We start from the raw sequence: 22,622 nt of genomic DNA on the forward strand, positions 1-22,622 counted from the left end.
GTCCTCGCAGCTTGTCCAACCCCGCCGGGAGCCTCGGGGCCGAGGTGCGCCAGGTGGCGAGAGTGCCAGGCGCGGCCAAGTCGCGGCGGACTGAGTCAGCCACCCAACTATGCTGTGGAACCCGGGAGGCCGGCTCGGCTGCCCGGATCACTGAGCCCCGCTGCCCCCACGCCAGGCGCCTCTCCCCGCCCCCGCTGGCCGGGAGGAAGCGGCCGAGGCGCGGCGCCGAAGCACCTGGGCAGGGCGCGGGCGGCGGGCGCGGCGCTTCCGGAGCTGCGCGCAGGTCCGCGCTCCCCGCCTCCAGGTGCGGCGGCCGCGGCGTGCCGGCGGGAGTGACAGCGCCGCCCGCGCGGCCGCCTCCTGGAAGCAGACGCCGTGCGGGCAGCTGGCGGGGACCGGGAAGGAGGAGGCCCCGCGCCTGGGGCAGACGGGTGAGGGCCGATCGAACCGGCCGGGAGAGAAGCCGGCGCTTCGTCGCGCCTCCCAGGTCCGCTGCCCGCGCGCAGGGCGAGTCCCGAGGGCCGCGGTGGGCTGGTCGGCGGGGCCGCGACCGGGGCGGGAGGACCGTCTCGGGCTGAGCCGGGGCTTTCCGGCACCTTTCCGGGTAAATTTCCAGAGCGCCAAGTGTTCGGCTCCGGTTTCTGCCCCTTGGATTTCGCTCCCGCATGTGGGCGTCTAAAAGGAAACCAGAAGTGGGTAAGTGACACAAAAACTCCGCTTGCTAATGGGAGTTGACTCGGGAGGGTGACAATCCGGTTAGACAACTAGACCCCTTCCTCGAAAAGGAGCTGCCCTTTCTTGAGTTTCAGGTACCATTTTCTCGGTAGAGATAATGAGTTTGCTCGGATCTCCGTGCTCCCCCGCACCCTGCTTGTTCTACACTTTGAGACGGCAGGCCTGTTAATTAACTTTAATTACAATCATTTGTCCTCCACTTGCCTGAACCCAACCTTATACTCGAGAGCTGTCGACAGTGAGTTTACCAGATTGATCTCGTTTACTTTTGGAGACAGAGTCTCCTGGGAGAATGGGTGCCCATCTCATTAAGTAAAGTAAATTCATCCTCGCTTGTTTTCTTAAACATTTCCCTCACCTCCTTGCGGCGATCTGGAGCAATTTTGATTCTGGGGAAGGCTTCCTGAAATCATATTGTGAGCTATAACCTTTGATAATTACAGGCAAGTTAGAAGCTAGTTTGTGTGGAATAGTGACATTTTAGGCTGTCGCAAGTTTGTATGGTGACAGCAACTTTTTTTTTTTTTTTTGCAAGCTTGTCCTTGAAGTAGGCTGCTCAGTGGAATATACTCTTTTGGTTAAAAAAAAAAAGCGTACTGAAAAGTAAGCTATTTTTAAAAGTACGTTTAATCGGATGTCACTGTGATTACCAATAACAATATCGTACTTACAAGCTCAGTATTGATTTCCCCCCGCACTTAAGCACTCTACACCCAGACGAGTCTATGGAACATTGCCCATAAATAATTGGAAGATGAAGTTATGGCTGTTTTAAAAAGGAAGCTAACTTTTTTAAGGGGGGAAAAAAAAAGAAAAATATTTTTGAACTCTTAGTTGTGACTTTTATGCCCTTACAAGAGAAATATTGAGGGGAAAATCCTCATGGCATTCCACTGTTTAACTATATTTAAAAAAGAAAGAAAAAAGTAAAATGGGTCATGGAACTAGGCTAGAGCCTAAAGTGGAAATATCTCCCTGGCTCCTTTTCAAACAGATATTTAACACATACACACTTAAGGTGGGTCTTGACACCAAGAGTGTTTTATATAGACTTGATTTGTCAGTACTAAAAGATTTATTTAAATTAAAATGTACCTAGAGGGGAAGTCAAATGACTTGTTAAAACTTATTTATCTGGTCATGTGTGTGTTTGTGTTTTTTCCTTCCTCTGTAAGCCTGTCAGATTTTATAGGGATTGTCCCTGAAAGGAGAAATGGATGGTACATTTAAAAACACACACATATATATATATATATATGTATTTTTCCTGAGTCTCTTGAATATTAAATTTTTTTTTGAATGAAAGATTCTTTGAATTCTATAGTGCTTCACAGTGTTCAAAAGATTCACACACATGATTTCATATAATCCCATAATAGCCCTTTTTTCCCGCCACCTACTCCTGTATTACCCCTTCCCCTGTCCCTCTCCCCACTGGTAACCACTAGTTTGTTCTCTATATTATCTGTGAATCTGCTTCTAAAAACAAATTCTTAATCATCTAGCATCACTACAACTTTCTAGCAGTGTTTGAGGCTCATAGATATTCAGTGAGTACTTTTCAATTCAACTACTTACTGTGATTAAGTATAGGACTAAGATTATAATGAATTGCGGTTTTCTTGGAACCTCTTACATTAGCGCCATAAGACTATGATGTTTTAAAAACTCACTTAGGACTCTGGGTTGTAAACTTCATGATATTTGAGAAGTTATTTCTTTTTGCTTTGTTTCTTTCTATCCCACCTCCTTGCAACTTTGAGAAAGTTTGATGAAAGATGCTATAAAAATGCTACTTATAAATGACAACCATTGCTTTTAACAAGTGGTTCTTTTAATGTTTTCTTTTAACAAGTGTTTTGGGTTTTTTTTCCCCTTGTTTGTTGACTCATTCATTGAATCCAATTTTTGGACTTTCTAAACTGAGGGGATTTTGGGAATTTTCTGTAAAATATTAGTTAGGTAAAGAATGTCTTATTAATGTTGGAAATATTTCTTATCTTTGACCAAATGTGATTGATGAGAGACTAGAGGCTATGAGATGTCTTCTCAATCTTTTCTGTGAAGTCCTAGACCACTGTAGTTTATCATTTTAGGTTTTTTAAAGTATTGGCCAGATTAAATACATATTATAGCTAAACCTTTTGCTCACTATTTCCTTAATTGAAATAGTGGTCAATGGTATTCTCTTTGCATGATCCTTTCTAATTAGAAATTTAACCTGTGAAATTTTGTTACAGTTTTGACTCAGAACAAACTTACTTCCTTACCCATGTTATAGAGGGAACAAAGGAGTTCGGACATGGATTGCAGTTATCATTTTGAGCAGCTTCAGGGGTAAAAACTACTAGTGAAGAGGTGGGGAGAATTATTTTTCTATGTTATACTATTTGTGTACAAGGTGAATGAGTAGGTGAGGGAATACTCAGGAAGGAACAAAGAAGATAAAAGTAGGATGCAAAAAATGTAGGATAACAAAAAAGGACTTTTGGTTACATTACATAGCTTTAGGAAGAGGAGAGAATGGTTTCATCAGTTTGGAATTGTTGGAAAGATGATCAGGGAAAGGTAGAAGAGAAGTGTGGTCTCCATGCTGATTATCAGGTGACGGGCTCCTGGGGATGGTCGTGGTGAAAGTAGTTGCCAAGACACTTGCACAGTATCTTGATGAAGTTCACAATATTTAAGCCCATCCACGGCCACCTCCAGCTTCCTTTTCTGTCATCACCTGTTGAACTCTAGGTCCTTCCCAGCTATTCTCGTCTCCTTGATTGCCTGAAGACAGCTCCCTCATGGCACCCTTTGTGTCATTCCTTCTACTTGAGATATTGCTGTCTCCACCTGCTACATTTCTTCCCATACATCTTGAAATTCCCCTCCAGAGCTCCTTCACTGATCACTCCATCCTCGGAGTTGTGAATTGCTGCATATTTCACTTATATTCATGGAGTTGATTTGAGATTTTTGGAGTTCCTTGGCATTCTTGAAAGATGGTGGTGCTACTTCTGTATGTAATTAAACATAAAACAATACTTAAAATATAAACCACGTGTAAGTCAAGGTCACAAAACTTGGGTTTGCTCATCATTATTCTTTAAGTGCTTTTATTCAGTACATTCGAGTCTTTCAATTTTGGTGTTCCTCCTTTACTGGCACTTACTGACTAGTAAAGAACTGATCATATGCATGCCATTCTCCCTTGCTTACAGCCGTGTCTAATCTATCCCTTTAGATTTTAAACTCTTGGAGAGAATACATTGCATTTTCACTTTCTTTATAGGACTTAGCACTGTTCTCAAATGAGATAATAGGTGTTATCTTGAACTGCAAATATTTCCCCCTGTTATTTTGGAGAGAGTAGTTAGCGTTCCTTAAATATTTATTGAATGAATAAATGTAACTAAATGAGTCAATAAGGTGAGAGACATTTGCTGAGATACCCTCTACCTAAGAAAAAGAGACTTTGATAATTACAGAACCAATAGGAGTAAGCCCTCAAATTCAGTTGGAAAAGAGGTCAGGGTGCTATTTATAAATGCTAAGAGAGGAAACCATTCACAGTAGGCTATTTTGAAACATCTGGTTGTTAGTCAAAAAAATGTGACTCAAATTCAGAGAAATAGTGGAGTGTACATTTGTACTAAAATTATAAAATTGATATATATAAAAGTGCATATATCATAAGTATACATTTTATAATCTTTTTATTGAAGTATAATATCATGCTAGTTTTTATCTCAGCCAATTAAGCGTTAAAGCTGTGTTCAGTGTAGCATGAAATAGAACAGAGTCCTGAAGAATATGTATGTACCGTGCTTATATCAAGAATTCTAAAGGGTCCGATTTTCCTTTCAGCTGTCAGGAAACAGATGTGGCTAAACTGTAGGGGGCGTAGGAGGGGGCTGGCACCAGGCAGAGGCAGCTGCCCAGGTTTTAGGGGCACCCAGGTAGGAGTCCTCTACGGTGGTGCCGGCTTTGGCTTATTATGACTTTTCATTATCCCCACTCCTGCTCTTGTAGGAACTCAGGAAGATTCTTGACCAAGAATTAATGGGCCCACATTAAAGGTCTCTGAATTAGAATTGAAAGTAAGTCTCAAGCATTAGGCAATTAACTTAAAATCTGGAAGGACAGTTTGAAAGAGAAAAGACTTACTGAAGCTGAGAAGATTTTCAAGCCACGTAACTAGTAGGATGTTACTGAAAACACCTAAACCCAGGTACTACTTATGCTAGTAATAACTTCTCATAATAAGTAAAGGAATGATGACTACTGGCCTTCACTGGATGTGGAAATGGATATTAAGTTCTAGATTTTGAAAGAGTTGTCTTTCAGATTGCCCAGAAAAAAGTAATCCAAACATGACTTAGTCTTTTCTCCCTGATCCAAACTGCAGAATGTTTCTGCCTGGAGCCTAGCTATTTTCAGCTCAGACCTCAGTTATTCTTCATCTAGCAGCCAATAATTACATGCTTATTGCTTGCCAGGCACTAAGACCTTTATGCATATTTACTCATTTCATCCTCAAAACAGTCCTGTGGGGTAGGCATTATTGCTTACAGATCACTGCTTCCAGATGACAACAGTGACAACAGTGAGACTCAGAAAAATAAAGGAACTTTCCCAAGTTCATGCAAGCGTCACATGGCAGAGCTGGGATCACTGGTCATCACTGTGCTGTGTCCCAAGTCAAAAGTCTTCAGGTAAAATCATCATTCTCGCTACTATAACCACATCTATATTTTACTAAATTAATAAAACTATGTTTACTGCCGTGTGAAGTGCTTTGTAGGTTTATTAGAAGAATAATTTACAGTGCTAATTGAAAGGAATGCAGTTTTATTAGGCTGGCAGAAGAATGCCAGTCACACCATGTATGACCAAGTGCAATATTGTATACAGTGTATGAGTTAATAATCAGCCAACATTTTTTGCACACTTATAATTCATGTCAGGTACTGTTCTATATACTTTATATATTTTACTTGTTTAATTCTAACAGAAATCCTATCAGACATGTTGTCTTCATTTTACAGACAAGGAAACTGAGCTTCAGGGAAGTTAAGTAACTCCAGGGACACAGTAAACAACTGGGAAAGACAGGGTTGGAATTGCAGGCAGCCTGACTCTAGAGCATTGTGCTTTGTGTACTATGGCCTGAATAAGAATTAACTGTAAGTGACTTGTAGGCTTCCATATTTACCCACTTACATGGACACATATACTCACAGCTGCAAAGGTATATACAACTTAGTTTGCAAGGCATGGTATATTTCAGTAGCATTTCCCTAGTGACTCTTAAGTCCTTATGCATAACTAGACAGTCAAATGAGAGGGAAAATATGACCTCCTCAACATCCCTCTACTGTGAAATCAATTGCGTAGCTTTTAGGAGGCATCACAGTTAACAGCACAGATTGTGGAGTCCGACTCTTAGAATTATGGAATTTCTCCGCTGTTTATCTTCTGTGTGGCTTTGGGCATGGGTCTTTCAAGGCAGCTGTGAGGATTGAATGAGATCCTATACAGATGGTTTGTAAACACTCCACAGATATTGGCTATTACTATTAGCAATGTAAGTCTGAGGGAGAATGAAAGACGAAGGATGTGTTTTGATGAATGGGAAAGAGAATGCTTAAGGTAGAGAACATGGGGCAGTGAAGGTCAGAGCCTGTGGGTGACCACAGTTCAGAGAGATGGCCAGGTTGAGGGAACTGGGTTTCCTGTAAGGGCTTAAATGGGGGTAGTGTTGCCACAGGCTAAGGTAGGTGACTGATGGTAGGGGAGAGGCATACTAAATGACCAGGTTTACAGCTTCTGAGGTGAAAGTACTCAGACTAGAGCAATAGGATTCTTGACCTCTGACCTTTTGTAATCTGCTCTGTACTGTAGGATGGAGTAATACAACAACAAGGGTGCTTTCTCAAAACCACTTCCTCTTCTGCATGGTTGTAGGGAACAAGGTGGAAGATTTGTCTTTATGAATATGTGGAGTTAACATCTTGGTGTTAAACAGTGAATTTGCTTGATATGCAGATACAGCGATACCTATTTCTCGTGACTATATTCTGTACTGAAACAAAGGTGGAATTCTGTAAGACCTGTAGCCTGAACTAACTAGCTCAGTGTATTATTTATATGGAGCGCCCTAAGTTTTTAAGAGATTAGCTGTTTCTCCATGTTAGTAATTTGAAGTCAGGGACACTTCTTTTAATTATCTATAGTGCCAGGTATCCTTTAGGGATAGCTGATTAACTGTAAAGATTTGGACGAGTAAAAATTGTACCTGAGGTTTCTACCTTGGGTATCATTGTAGGATGTCCTAAGTCATTTTTCTTATCTACTGCCACTCAGTCATTATGACCAGCAAAAGAAATTTCTTACACATTTCTTGATTTCCCGTTAGGAGATAGTTCCCCTCAATTGGGGACCACCGTTCTGGAATACAATAAACTTCCCTTGTTTTTAGAATGTGTAAGACTTGTACTGATGACACTGAAAAGTTTTACTACTCGTGTGGCAGCTTAATTTCTTTTATTTGGTACACATCTTCTAAGGTTCCTTTCAGTCCTAGGATCCTATGATTGTTAAGCCATTATTTTGACATATTTGCAGGCTTCTAAATACTGTAAGGTTATGTTTATGATTTTCAAATGGTGTGCCATTTAAAAAAAAATGGATTAAACTTATGAGTGAATTCAGTTGTACTATGCTACTTTTTACCTCCCATAAGATATTAAAATCAGGCAAAGGTGATTCCAAAAGTTGTCAGCACTGAATACTTAATGACTTTATGGTTTACTGGAGTGACCCAAGGTTTTCAGTTATTTTCTTTCCTAGTTCAACTAGGGAATATGACAAAGTTATACTGGTAATGGGTGGGGGGATGGGTAGTGGGGAGTGGTTTACTGTGGTGGTTTTTCATACTTGAGGCATTTGGAGGGGAGGGCTATCCCAACACATAAATTTTTTTTATTGAAATATAATGGATTTACAATATTGGTTTCAGTTGTACAACATAGTGATTCAATATTTTATAGATTATACTCCATTTAAAGTTATTACAATCTACTGGCTATGCTGTTTAATATATCCTTGTTGCTTATTTTATACATATATATTTGTATTTCTTAATCTCCAACCCCTATCTTGCCCCTCCTTGCTTCCCTCTCCTCACCACTAGTTTGTTCTCTGTATCTGTGAATCTGTTTCTGTTTTGTTACATTCATTTTTTAGATTCCAAATATAAGTGATAACATAGAGTATTTGTCTTTCTCTGTCTTATTTCACTAAGCATAATATCTCTAGGTCCATCTACATTGTGGCAAATAACAGAATTTCATTCTTTTTTATGGCCGAACAACATTCCATTGTATTCCGTGTGTATATGTATCACATCTTCTTTGTTCATCATCTGTTGATGGACACTTAGGTTGCTTCCTTATCTTGGCTATTGTAAATAATGCTGCTGTGAACATTGGGGTGCATGTATCTTTTCAAATTAGTGTTTTAGTTTTTTTCTGATATATACCCAGGAGTGGAATTGCTGGATCATATGCTAGTTCTATTTTTAGTTTTCTGAGAAACCTCCATTCTATTTTCCACAGTGACTGCACCAATTTACATTCCCACCAACAGTGTATGAGAGTTACCTTTTCTCCACATCCTCGCCAACATTTGTTGTTTGGGTTCTTTTTGATGATAGTCATTCTGATAGGTGTGAGGTGATATCTCATTGCGGTTTTGATTTGCATTTCTCTGATGATTTGCAGTGTTGAGCATCTTTTCATGTTCCTGTTGGCCATCTGTATGTCTTCTTTGGTAAAATGTCTATTCAGGTCTTCTTCCCACTTTTTAACTGAGTTGTTTGTTTTTTTAATATTAAGTTTGATACTGAATATGTGAGCTGTGACCTTATTGGTCATATCATTTGCAAATATTTTCTCCCATTCAGTAGGTTGTGTTTTCGTTTTGTGGATGGTTTCCTTTGCTGTGCAAAAGCTTAAGTTGGATGTAGTCCCATTTGTTTGTTTTTGCTTTTGTTTCATTTGCCTTGAAATAGATCCAAAAAAAATATTGCTACGATTTATGTCAAAGAGTGTTCTGCCTGTGTTCTTTTCAAGAGTTATATGGTTTCTGGTCTTACATTTGGGTCTTTAATCTATTTTGAGTTTATTTTTGTATATGGTGTGAAAAAATGTTGTAATTCATTGATTTACATGAGACTGTCCAGTTTTCCCAGCACCACTTATTGAAGAAGAGACTGTCTTTCCTCCATTGTAAATTTTTGCCTCCTTTGTCATAGATTAATTGGCCATAAGTGTGTGGGTTTATTTCTGGGCTCTCTATTCTATTCCATTGGCCTGTGTCTGTTTTTGTGTCAGTCTCATGCTGTTTTGATTACTGTAACTTTGTAGTATAGTCTGAAGTCAAAAAGTGTGATACCTCCTGCTTTGTTCATTTTTCTGAAGATTGCTTTGGGAATTTGAGTTTGCTTTTGTGGGTCCATGTGAACTTTAGGATTATTTGTTCTAGTTCTGTGAAAGATGACATGGGTATTTTGATAGGGGTTGCATTAAATCTGTATATTGCTTTCGGTAGTATGGCCATTTTAACAATATTAATTCTTCCAATCCATGTGCACAGGATTTTTTGGTATCATCTTCATTTTCCTTCATCAGTGTTTTATAGTTCTCAGAGTATAGGTCTTTCACCTTCTTGGTTAAGTTTATTCTTAGGTATTTTTTTCTTTTTGATGAATTTTTAAAAGTCCCATAAGTGGTTTGGAATGCTTCCAGTTGTCCTACTGCCAACCTTCTCCTCTCCCCGATTTTTGATTTGAAGATCTCTTGTAGTGGTTAGATGGATTGGAGAAATCTGTATTTGAGTCCTGTTTCTGCTCCTTAGAAGCCTGGTGACCTAAATAGACAAAACTTTAAAACTTTGTGTACTTTCCACTTGTTATCTTAAATCATCTCAAAGATGGGAAGGGGTCATTCAGCAAACATTTATTGAGCACCTTTTATATGCCTGACAGTGTTCAAACTTAAGGCCTAGAGCAGTGAACAATAGACAAGATCCCTACCCTCTTGTAAAAGTCCACAGATGTCAGGTAGTGACAAATGCCATGAAGACAGAGAAAGCAAGGGTAAGGAATACTGAGGCACAAGGCATGCTTGTATGCATAGGGGCATTAGGGAGGGCCTCTCTGAATAGGACACATTTCAGCAGAGACCTACTCAAGTGATGGAGTGAGCCATGAACCATGGGTATATGTTGGGAAAGTAGATTTGAAAGAGATGGAAGGGTGAGAGGTAGGGTCATGAGGTGGGAATAGGACTGAAGCCAGCTTAGTGGTGACTGACTGATGGGGGGTCAGGGGGCAGTCAGGGGAAGCCAGGGAAGATGAAGTTGGGAAGTTGCAGGGAGTGATGTGGTGTGACTTTCGTTATAAAGTGAATCATTCTGGCTGCCGTACTGAGAACATGCTGCTTGTGGGGGCAGGGGGCCAGGACAGAATCTGGGATATCAGTCAGGAGGCTGTTGCAGTGGTCTAAGATAGACAAGATAGTGGCTTGGGCTAGGGTGTGAGTAGGAGAGGTGGTGAGAAGCAGTTGTACCTTTAAGGTGGAGCTCAAGAAGATAATAAGATTATGGTTATTAAGTGATACTGAAAGCCAGACATATAGCAGGTGCTCCTAAATGTTACTTCCCTTTTACTTATACTTTCTCTTGGAAATGGGTCAGGATAGCACAGGCAAATGTACATTCACATCTGTAATGCTGTTTGTACGTTCTCTAAACATGTACTGCATATACATCATATACTATGTATAAACAAATAATTTGACTGGCATTTATTGACAGCTTATATGGGCTGGTCATCATCTTGGCAGATTTAATGGTTTATTATGGGATAATAAAAATAATTATAATGACAAATACTTGTTTAACATTTGCTGTGTGCCATTGGTGTTCTTGATGCTTTACAAAAGCTTTATGAAATAGGAACTATTATCACTCCTACTTTCCTGATGAAGAAACTGAGGCACAGAGAGGTTAAATACTGGGATTTGACCAAGATTGTCCAGCTCCAAAATCCTGGCTTTTGCACTGCACTATCCCACTTCTATAGGTTACTATGGAATGAATAGAATGTGATTCAATGCTAAGAAGTAAATGTGGTAGGAACACAGAGAAGAGAGTATTTCTTGTTCACTAGAGACCTTGTGAAGGAAATAGCATTTGAGTTAGACTTCAAAGAATAGGAAAGATTTCAACTGTGGGAAGATAATGGCTTAGTGATGAAAATAATTATAATGAGGGACGTGAATATGTACTAAACACTCACCGAGGACTAAACACCATTTTAACACTTAAGGTGGATTATCTCATTTAATCTTCACCAGCACTGAGGTACCTTTGAGCATTTCCATTTTATGGGTAAGGAAACAGACACATACACACGTGCCTATGAAAGTGGAGGAGGGTGGGAATTGAGTATGACTCCAGACTCCTGGGCTGTGTTTGGAAGGGCATCCATCCTAAGGGGGGAGAGTGATGGGCTTAGGCTCAGGTATGAGGAATTTAAAACCGAACCAAATTTTGTTGTGCATCCCAGTCATCTTTGGAATGTGTTACAAATATAGATTCTCGGGCGTGTTATCATCAGTTGTTGCTGTACAGCAGATCCACTGACCGGCACCTGGAGAGCCACAAGCTTAAGAGCATGGCATGTGTGCCTGGTGCCCAAGTGGAGGTCAAAACATGAAGGGCTTTGATTTCATGTTAAGGAGTTTGCACCTGGTAGACTTTTATGGTTAGGCGTGCCCATCTATTTGCATCTGGTGACGTGCCTGGGGGCTTGAAGCCTCTGAAGTGGATCTGTGAACACCCTTGGGTGGTCAGACTGTTAAAAAGTCAGATGATTGGAGGATGCAGCCGACACAAAAGTGCAGAGAGGATTGTAAGGCCTGTGGCAGGGAGCTTCTCTGGGTCACGAAAAGGAATCTGGTTCATTAGCCCTATTCGGCATGTCCACTGATAGCAGAGAGAGGTGGTTTTGCTTAGAACATTTGGTATATCCATCCCTGAGTCAGCCACTCAGGAAGTTTATGTGTAAGAGACAAAAAGGACTTGTGTATGAAAACACGAAGGCTCCCACACGCACACACACCCCCCCAAAAATTCACAAAATGGGCTTCCGAACCACTGCTACCATCCTTCCCGGCCGGCCTCCCATCTCTTAAACATGACCCAAGCACTTTGCAAATTTCTAGAAACCTAGTTAGAGATGTATATGGAGAAGGGAGTGATTCATTCTATTTCAGGGGGTTGATAGGAAGCCTTCAGAGAGGAAGTAATACCTGCCTACTCAGAATTTTAAATAGTGCCGAGGATTTTGCAAAATGTGTAGATTTGCAAGCAGTTGCAGCATACGCAAAAGGTGTGGGACCATTTAACAGTTTGCTGCCTGGGGGAAATGATAATTAACAATAATGTGCTAAAGTCAGTGACGTGGCACAGGTTAAACCTGAGCCTGAAGTTAGTACATGGGAACATCCACCTTGCAGGAAATGTATATGAGGTGCGGTATCTGGAACATCATTGCCGTTTACATCAATAGTAGCTGCTGCTGTTTTTATTGTTAGACTGAGACCAGACTGTTGTATGGCACCCCAAGGAGCTTAGACTGTCTTGCTCAGATGTGGAGTGACAGGCCAAATCTGGATTTTCAGTAGTTCAGTGGTACATGGAGACCGGGCTGAGGGGCTTGTTGAGATGGTTGCAGTGATTCAGGCAGGAGATGTAATGAGGGTCTGAACTGTGTTCAGGGGGGTGGAGGAGTGTATTAGTTCATGTTTGTTTTCACAGTTCTGGAGGCTGGGGAGTCCGAGATCAAAGTTCCAGCCGATTTGGCTATAACTACTTCCATTTTGTGATGGGCAAACAAAATTAGCTAATGCGTTTTTTTTAAACAAAATAATTTTGTGAACAAGAATAATATATCTGAGAATTAGGCTCATACGTGGTGTTGAGGTTTAACTTTCTACTTTTTTTTCCTGACATTTTGTCATTTTGAGTGTGACAGAGGGATACCTGTTTGACAAAGGCATTTCCTGCCTTTCATCTCTTGTTTGTACTTTTATTTCTCTGTTTCTGCAATGCTGCCTGAATACGATATGTGCTTTCCCTTTTTTCGTATACTCACTTGTCAATGTTGGCTGATGTTTTTGAATAGTTAAAGCAAGAGCTTATGGGCATGTAACACATAGAGATTCTGAGTTATGTCTTTCGAAGAGCTACTTTGAGATGTGATTTCCAGAAATATTGCATCCTTGCTTGCTCAGATAAATATACCTTGTTTGGCTGTGTCTCGTTTTATTACTTCAGTGTATGGTTGTTATGCATATTCTGTATTTGTTTCTTTTTCCTGATGCATAATATACAGACATTTTTGCATACCATACATTTTTACAAACTGAATGCAGCCATGTAAACAGCACCTGATAAATCAACTTTTTAAAAAATTAATGTTGTTTATGAGAAAAATGAACCTATGTGTATATGCTGTGTATGAAGGAAAATGTGACCTTCAAACTTTTTCCTTTTCCTTTCATATTAACTTCCTGTTATCTACTGTACAGTTGCTCAACTAGTCTTATCTTGTATAACAGTATTTACATACAATGCTGCTGCAATTTTGAAGTGAAAATTATTAACCTAAGAAGTATGTTCTAACTGTGCTTTTGGAGAGAGTCTTTGAAGAAGGTGTACTAAAGGGGGAGTCGTTCATATCTAGTTAGGTACTATTAAGAAAAATTATCTAAAATTTGGAAATCAAAAGAATGTACAGCATGTTCCTTCGATGCCTTGTTGGGGGTATTGTTTAACAGGCTCACATCAGGGATATTTAATTCTAATTCTTGTGCTCCACTTTCCATTTACTATTTGGTTAGAGCCCCGGACTGAGAAGTTACCTGTTAGCTTATAGATTTTTGTCTAGTAGAAAGATATCTCCAAAGGTTATGGTTTTATTGCCCTGTAGGGCACTAACCAGTTTTTTATCTAACCTACCCATTTTATTCGAGCACTGAAAAAAAAAAAAAAAAAAGAAAAAAAAAGCCTTTTCTGATGGATTGTATAAATCTCTTCCACAAATGCTCTTGGAACTAGCCCTACCACCTTACTGGTTCCCTCATTAATTAGTGAATGAATTTTTTTGGATACATGTTCATTTTATATTTGAGAATCATTTTTTTTACCTTTTTGAAAATCATCATTTGATACTACCATAACATTTCTGTCCTGTCCCTTCACACTATACCTAGGAATTGACTTCCTAAGGCATACAAAGTAATGCACAAAGATTCCAAACTCTCAGCGAGCACAAGTAATGATCCTCATTTCTATTGTTTTTCTTCAGAGAACGTTTATAATGTAAAACTAGTTTTAATACCAAAAATGTCCTAATAAATTGCTTTTCTTTTTTTCTAGGCTTAAGCACATAGAGCATTCACTGTGCAGAAAATAACATTTTGAGATAAGTGATAGAGGAAAATCCAATACAGAAGTGCACCCTCTTGTGTGCGTATTGCATTGTACTGCTTCTATCACATTGCCTAGTAATGAAGCCACCATTATGTCCTCAGTCAGTGAAGTGAATGTTGATATCAAAGATTTCCTAATGAGCATTAATTTGGAGCAGTACCTCTTACGCTTCCGCGAATTTGGTTTTAATAATGTAAGGGACTGTGCAGAAATAAATGACAGTGTGCTCCTCAAAGTTGGAATATCACCTACAGGACACCGGAGGAGGATACTTAAACAGTTACAGATAATCCTGTCAAAAATGCAAGATATCTCAATATATGCAAATGTTCATAAAACGAAGAAGAATGATGAGACTTCAGAGGATCACCATGCTCCATCTTCTCAGAACACCTGCCTAGAACTTTCAGATTCACACAGTGTTCAGACACCCAGCCCAACGCAGTTGGAGACTGTTACAAGAAGTCTTGATCAAAATGAGGTTAGTGTGGAAAATAGCCAGTCTTTTAAATCAGATGACAAGCTGACTCTTCCTACATACAACTTTCCCATTCCGGAAGAAGAACCACACCTGAATTCAGATTCTTTTCAAGGTTCTTTATTTGGTAGTGAAATTACTGACGTAGAATCTTTGACTGCACAAAAGACTATCGACTCTACAACTGGAGAAGAACAAACAAAAAAAGTTGATTTGATCTCAGAAAATGTGAGCAAGCTTCCTAGTGCAGACCCTGAATTCCTTTCTTCCCCTGACTGTTCAGTATCAGAAGCAAATTTTGGAAATGGAACTAATCGTTTATTAGAAAGCTCCCCACCATCCCCATTCTTTCAATTTCAAGGAGAAATGGTTGTAAATGATTTGTATGTTCCGTCATCGCCAGTCCTAACACCTATGAGAAGTCGTAGCAAGTTGGTTTCACGACCATCTCGATCTTTTCTGCTAAGACATCGGCCTGTACCAGAGATTCCAGGGTCAGCAAAAGGAATTTCAGGAAGGTAAGAATTTTTATGATAACTTGTGTGTATTCAATTTGGGGGAATTTAGTTATTTTTTAACAAATTTATTTTCAGTGTTCATTTCTAAATTTGACCCATTCAACCAACCTTTTCTTTCTTCTAAAATTTTTTGTCATGCCATCTCTCTTGTACACCACTGCCCAGAGTCTGTTTCCAACTTATAACTTCAGCTTTCTCCTATTTAATTGGGGGACTTCATTTCCCCTAATTCTGCCTGGACGTTCCTTCCTGTACCTTCCTCCATGCCTGGTATTATATTCTTCCATGAGTGCCCTTTATATTTGAATTGCTGACTCTATCTCCCCACTAGGTTATGTGCTTTTTGGCAGAGGCCATGTTCCTAATGACTGTATCTCTACTACCTGACACGATTGGCACGAATTAATCATTCACCATGCATCTAGTGAGCACTTGCTTGGTACTGGTCACGGCACTAGATGCGGAGGAGGTAGAGAGATAAAAAGGGGCTTTAATGTAGTGTAGAAGACATGTAAAAAGTAGTAGCAGTACAATATGAGACCACTTCAGCTGGAGACCAGAACTCTAAAGAGGGGGCCTACAGGCCTGTTGGGTCATTGGTACCCTGAGGTAACTGTGGAGTCTAAGAGGAGCTGACTTACAGCAGGGAGAGCTTTCAACCATTTCTCAAAGTTACACCTAAGATGTGGTTTTCTTCAGGGTTGTGGTGGGATTTTTTTTTTTTTTTTTTTTTTTTTTTTTAAATTCACTAAAAGCTAACACTTGTCTCTGTTGGGAGTCATGAGGTTGTTTAAGTTCAACCCTTACTGCTATGGCACTAAATGCAATTACAGATTCCTGTAAACAGGCTCTAGTCTGGCATTTCTGCAAGATTCTCCTTCCCCCTTTGTCTCCCTGTGTATTCACTCTGTCCCTGGTGCTGGATCTTGGCTGTATTTACAAGAGAAAAATATGGAAATTTAGTATATGCAAGAGAAAACATGGCAATTTACAAGACCATGTTAAGTACCTCCCATTAGAGTGTAAACTCTTTGAGGACAGAGGCCCTAATTAATTTGTCTTTATTGTGGCATCCCTGGTGCCAATGGCAATATTGAGTATTTACTGGGAAATCAATTAGCAGTATCATTTATTAAACACCTAAAAGCTGGTTTGGTTTATAATTTTCCATGGGTTGTCTAATTCTCACATTGGCCCTCTGAAATAGGTATTATTCCTCCATTTTCTTGTGAGGTAACTGAGCCTTAGGTTAATTTTTCTAGGATCACATGGGTAGTGAACTGGGATTTCATTCCAGTACATCTGACTCTATAACACACTTTCTTAACCACTCATTTAGTAAATATTCTTAAAAGTGTTGATTGCATATATAAAAATGGAGTATTTCTTAGGAAAGTAGAAGATCACCAATTTTTGTATGACACCGTAGCTTTAGCGTATTTTGCTAATTTTAAACAATTAAAAGAAAGTAAATGAGAAGGGTCTGCTATGTCTTTGCAGGAACAGAATCCTTTTGCGAGCCATAAGGATAACTTCAGATAAGAAACATTTGGCTCAAGTTTTAAATAAGTTGTGCTATTTTTCATAAATTTTTGAGAATCTTTTGATGTTCATTTACTTCTAAGTGTAAGCTTTGCACCATGTGAAAGACTTGTTATTCATATTGTGACTGAGTCTTTGAAAATGAGAATTAAAATAATGTTGAAATTAGTAGTAAAGAGCTTAGCAGGAGCCGCATCGTAGCACTGCCAGAGAACCCATTGTCACCTCTCTTTTCTTCTTTGATTATGGCAGTAAATGGTAACTAGGCATTTCTGGTGATGAAATTATAAAATGAGAAAGTAAATTAAATTATTTTCAGACTTCACTGTCTGTTTTTCTTTGTGGTCCTTGCCTGAACTGCAAACAGTAATTGCAAACTAATTACAGTGTTATAATATGACTTTTAGAAAATGAAACCGTGGCTTATATAATCCGAGATCCTCTCTAATCAAATAACATCTAAACGATATTTAGTACATTTCTTGCTGTACCATGTAAATATATTTCTTTGTGGTCAGTGATTTGGACATAATTTCTTTACTCCTTAAAGATTTCATAGAAGTGTTGACAGGAACATGATGCTGGATGTGTATTCCTGATGTGTGAGGTGCTTTGTTTCTATCTCCCTGGACATGTACCCTCACCCCCCCACCCGCTGCCAATTTATCTGATGCAATTAACTTGCCAGTCAAATGGGTTATCTTTGTCCTTGCCTTGGGCTTCTTCCCTGAATTCCTGTCTGCTCCTTTTGGGAAGGCTGGGCTGGGTGGGGCTATGCTGGACACTGGACCTCAGGATCTCTTTTTTTAAGTCCTATCTCTTGAGGGCCAGGTCAGATCTAGGCTTGAAGAACCAGCTTCTTCCTTATCAGCTCATCTGGAGGTCTCCCACAGAGGTCTCCAAGCAGAAAGCAAGTCTCACCAGCTGCCCTTCCCTGGGAGTCGTAGGTGTGTCTTGTGATCCTTCCAGGAGGATCCTCCTTAGTGCTCAAAGCAGGAAGGAACAGGTATCTTTAGCTACTGAAGAGGTACCTGTCTTATCTTCCTCCCCAGTTTAATGATCTTCATCCATCTTTCATGTAACTGTTTTATCCTTGGCACAGTCAAAGCCCTGTCTTTTAGGTGTCATGCCTTTGAATGTTTGAGGGGAAGGAAAAATACGGAAACAGAGGTAAAGGGGAGGAGGGTGATATTCAAGGCTGCACGGTGACTGGAGTATCTGTTATAACTTGTTATAAGACTGAGGCACTGTAGTGGCTGTTTGAGGGCTTTTCAAAAATTTGAATTCTAAACCCGAAGTCTCCAGCCTCCTGTGAACTTTTTATTAAAAGTAAAAATCTTAGATATTTTTCTCTAGATGTATTAATACATAGATATTAAAAATGGATGCAACTATTTTAGACTTTCATGTTGAAATACATATGAACCAAAAACGTACAGACAAATGGCAAGCAATTGTTTGCTACATTGAATTAGAAAAATACAGAAACTCATCCTGTCCTTTCCACGTTCAAGGAAAACTTTACATTTCACGTTACAGCAGAAAAATGCTTAGCATTCTAAAATTCAGACTTTTTCCTTTAAAATGACTTTTTATAAAATGGGTTGATTATTTCAGTATTTGCAAATTTTGACTTGAATATCTAAATAATGAATCAAAATTAATAGTTAACCGTTTGATTTATTGTTAGAGGATAAAGGTATCTGTGTGATCCTTTTTACAAGTGAAAAGACATTAACATTTGTACTCTTTATTCATAATTTGAAAAGCCCTTTGTTTGAAAAAATATATTTTGAACTGAAGCTTCTGCTAGTTGACGAAAAAAGTTTCATGATAATGATGTAGACTTTTGTGCTGTAATCCTTCTGTAATTATTTATTCTTATCCTAAGGACATTTTTTGGAACTTTGTAGATTGAAACTTAATTATCTGTGCATTATACATTTCATATTTGTAGTCTGTGCTGTAATTAATGCACTCTTGTGTTTTCTGAATTCAGATTTGTGTGTTTTAGTTAGACATTATGTAACCTCAAGGCAGTTTTCAACTGCCGCCTAATGACTGTGGTGTTTTTCTTTTGAATTCAATCCTATAATGACCTGTAGTTCTTCTGTTATGAATTGTAAGAATTGCATTTTTTTAAAACATTCTGTGTAATGATAAGCACGGCTGCCTTGCTTAAGTAATAGGTAAGTGTAGATCATAAAGAGAGATCTTTAACATTAATTTACCTTTATGCCTCTGCTTTTCTTGGCAATTTTAGTGATTAAAAAATATGTGAACACATAACATCTGTAAGCATGTTGAAGATTCAATTATATAATGTTATTTTTTTGCAACTGGGTGTTTCCTTTAATATTATTTTTGAGATTTGTTCACATCCATGCACGTATTTTAGCAATAATTGCTGTATAGTATTTTATTAAATGACGGAAAACACAGTTTATTCCCCTACTAGGTCATTGGCTATTTTTTTTCACTATTACAAATGAAGAGTTCTCATACTTTTAAGAACTTTAAGAAACAATTGTGCATATTCAGTGTACCAGGAAGACCAACCATTCTTTTCACTAATAAAAAAAATAACAGCTGGCTCGTTCTACCTGAGTGTTTACATTGTGTAGGGCACACCGTATGCTCTTTAAAAACATCATCTCATTAATCCTCATAATATTCATAGGCAGCAGACCCTTTTTTTATTCCCCTTCAATAAATGAGGAAAAGTAGGCTCAGGGCTGTTGGGTAACTTGACCAAGAACACCAAAGCATAATAACAAAAAATGATAATAGCTACTGCTTTTCTTAATGGGTTTAAAATGTTTGCTAATCAACCATGATTTATATTTCAAATTTAAAAGCAATCCGCAGTTTTTAGGATAATTGATGGGGAAATAATAGGGCAGAAAGAGGGAGAAAGGAAAGAACGTGGGCTTTGCACTCAAGACGGAATTGACCTTGAATGTTGGTTTTGTCTCCTATTAGCTGTGCGACTAGGGCTGGGAGAAACTCCTTTCCTTATTGGTAGGATTAGGACACTAGGTCCTACCTCAGTGGGCTATTAAGGGGATGAAATATGAGATGTAGATATATAAACCCCTAACAAAATGCTTTGGGCATAATAGATATTAGAATATAAAATAGCTTGTGATAATTTATTCATAGATAAATGAGAATCTAAGGTGCTAATCACCAGTTTTCAAAACAGCTTGTTTCCTGTATTGACCTAATTTTCATCTACAGTAGATCAAATGAACTTGGTTGATAGATTTGGTAATTGCTTGCAGGTGGATATTGAATAGCTCTATCAGTGAAAGTCATCGCAAACTTTTTTCTTTACATTTATCAGACTAAAAGTAAAACCAACAAAATATGCTTTAAAAATAGCACTAATGGATGTACTTAAAATAATTCAAAAATCTTTTTTTTTTAATTTCCTTTTTTTTTTTTAGTAAGTTAAGGTTGAGTTTTTTATTACGCATCGTGGCTTAGAAAAGGGCTCATGGAGCTAGACTGAGTTTGAATCCCAGGTTAGTTACTTATGAGCTGTGTGACTGTGGAAAAGTAAGTTAACTGCTTTGTGTGCCAATTTTCTTCTTAAAAAAATGCAGATAATGATATTTCTTACTTCTTTGGGTGTTTGTGACTACACACACCACACATTATGAATGTGTGTGTATTTATAAAATTTTGAGACCTGTGTCTGACATATAGTAAATGCTTAATAAGAATTAGCAATATATATTATTAGCACAAGTTACCAAAGATGTAGAAAATTTGAGTGCTGCTCTACTCAGGGGTTCAGGTTATTAATATGTATTTGTGTCAGTGACATACAAATTTGAGGAAATTATTATAGCCATGTAACAGTGTCAATAATCTGGAGATAATGCACAAATAAAGGGTGAATTATTTTGTAACCCTTTGGTAAACTTGTGTGCCCTCCCCTGCCAAAGACAACTTCTATCCTGACTTTAAATAATGATGATTACTCTTATGATTTTAAAAATGTTTTACCTCTTAAGTATGTCCCAAACAATATACTGTAGTTTTTTTTTTAACATCTTTATTGGAGTATAATTGCTTTACAATGGTGTGTTAGTTTCTGCTTTATAACAAAGTGAATCAGCTATACATATACATCTATCCCCATATCTCTTCCCTCTTGTGTCTCCCTCCCACCCTCCCTATCCCACCCCTCTAGGTGGTCGCAAAGCACCGAGCTGATCTCAGTATTTGTTTTTCTCTTTCTGACTTACCTCACTCTGTACGACAGACTCTAGATCCATCCACCTCACTACAAATAACTCAATTTCGTTTCTTTTTATGGCTGAGTAATATTGCACTGTATATATGTGCCACATCTTCTTTATCCATTCATCTGTCGATGGACACTTAGGATGCTTCCATGTCCTGGCTATTGTAAATAGAGCTGCAATGAACATTGTGGTACATGACTCTTTTGAATTATGGTTTTCTCAGGGTATATGCCCAATAGTGGGATTGCTGGGTCATATGGTAGTTCTATTTTTAGTTTTTTAAGGAACCTCCATACTGTTCTCCATAGTGGCTGTATCAATTTACATTCCCACCAACAGTGCAAGAGGGTTCCCTTTTCTCCACACCCTCTCCAGCATTTATTCTTTGTTGATTTTTTGATGATGGCCATTCTGACCGATGTGAGATGATATCTCACTGTAGTTTTGATTTGCATTTCTCTAATGATTAATGATGTTGAGCATTCTTTCATGTGTCTGTTGGCAATCTGTATATCTTCTTTGGAGAAATGCCTATTTAGGTCTTCTGCCCATTTTTGTATTGGGTTGTTTGTTTTTTTGATATTGAGCTGCATGAGCTGCTTGTTAATTTTGGAGATTGATCCCTTGTGAGTTGCTTCATTTGCAAATATTTTCTCCCATTCTGAAGGTTGTCTTTTCATCTTGTTTATGGTTTCCTTTGCTGTGCAAAAGCTTTTAAGTTTCATTAAGTCCCATTTGTTTATTTTTGTTTTTATTTCCATTTCTCTAGGAGTGGGTCAAAAAGGATCTTGCTGTGATGTATGTCATGGAGTGTTCTGCCTATGTTTTCCTCTAAGAGTTTGATAGTGTCTGGCCTTACATTTAGGTCTTTAATCCATTTTGAGTTTATTTTTGTGTATGGTGTTAGGGAGTGTTATAATTTCATTCTTTTACATGTACCTGTCCAGTTTTCCCAGCAGCACTTATTGAAGAGCCTGTCTTTTCTCCATTGTATATTCTTGTCTCCTTTATCAAAGGTAAGGTGACCATATTTGTGTGGGTTTATTTCTGGGCTTTCTATCCTGTTCCATTGATCTATATTTCTGTTTTTGTGCCAGTACCATACTGTCTTGATTACTGTAGTTTTGTAGTATAGTCTGAAGTCAGGGAGCTTGAATCCTCCAGCTCTGTTTCTCTTTCTCAAGACTGCTTTGACTATTCGGGGTCTTTTGTGTTTCCATACAAACTGTGAAATTTTTTTTTCTAGTTCTGTGAAAAATGCCAGTGGTAGTTTGATAGGGATTGCATTGAATCTGTAGATTGCTTTGGGTAGTAGAGTCATTTTCACAATGTTGATTCTTCCAATCCAAGAACATGGTATATCTCTCCATCTATTTGTATCATTTTTAATTTCTTTCATCAGTGCCTTATAATTTTCTGCATACAGGTCTTTTGTCTCCTTAGGTAGGTTCATTCCTAGATATTTTATTCATTTTGTTGCAATGGCAAATGGGAATGTTTTCTTAATTTCACTTTCAGATTTTTCATCATTAGTGTATAGGA

General features: G+C 38.6%; 1 protein-coding gene across 10 annotated transcripts in view; it reads left to right on the top strand.

The window, feature by feature from the left end:
* Nucleotides 1-325: 325 nt before the first annotated feature.
* The window catches only part of ARAP2 (ArfGAP with RhoGAP domain, ankyrin repeat and PH domain 2), a 207,940-nt gene continuing 185,643 nt past the window's right edge, over nucleotides 326-22,622 (top strand). For 3 of the 10 annotated variants that reach the window (XM_036853105.1, XM_036853109.1, XM_036853111.1), the window contains exons 1-2: nucleotides 328-696; nucleotides 14,233-15,282. In XM_036853105.1, coding sequence (XP_036709000.1) covers nucleotides 14,378-15,282 — 905 coding nt within the window. In that variant the 5' untranslated portion in view covers nucleotides 328-696; nucleotides 14,233-14,377. Of the gene's footprint in view, nucleotides 697-789; nucleotides 810-4,793; nucleotides 4,955-5,268; nucleotides 5,439-14,232; nucleotides 15,283-22,622 lie in introns of those variants that run through there. The other 7 variants (XM_036853114.1, XM_036853112.1, XM_036853104.1 and 4 more) reach the window with 6 other exon arrangements.

The sequence above is a fragment of the Balaenoptera musculus genome, chromosome 5 (genome assembly GCF_009873245.2).
Source record: "Balaenoptera musculus isolate JJ_BM4_2016_0621 chromosome 5, mBalMus1.pri.v3, whole genome shotgun sequence".
Taxonomy (NCBI): Eukaryota; Metazoa; Chordata; class Mammalia; order Artiodactyla; family Balaenopteridae; genus Balaenoptera; species Balaenoptera musculus.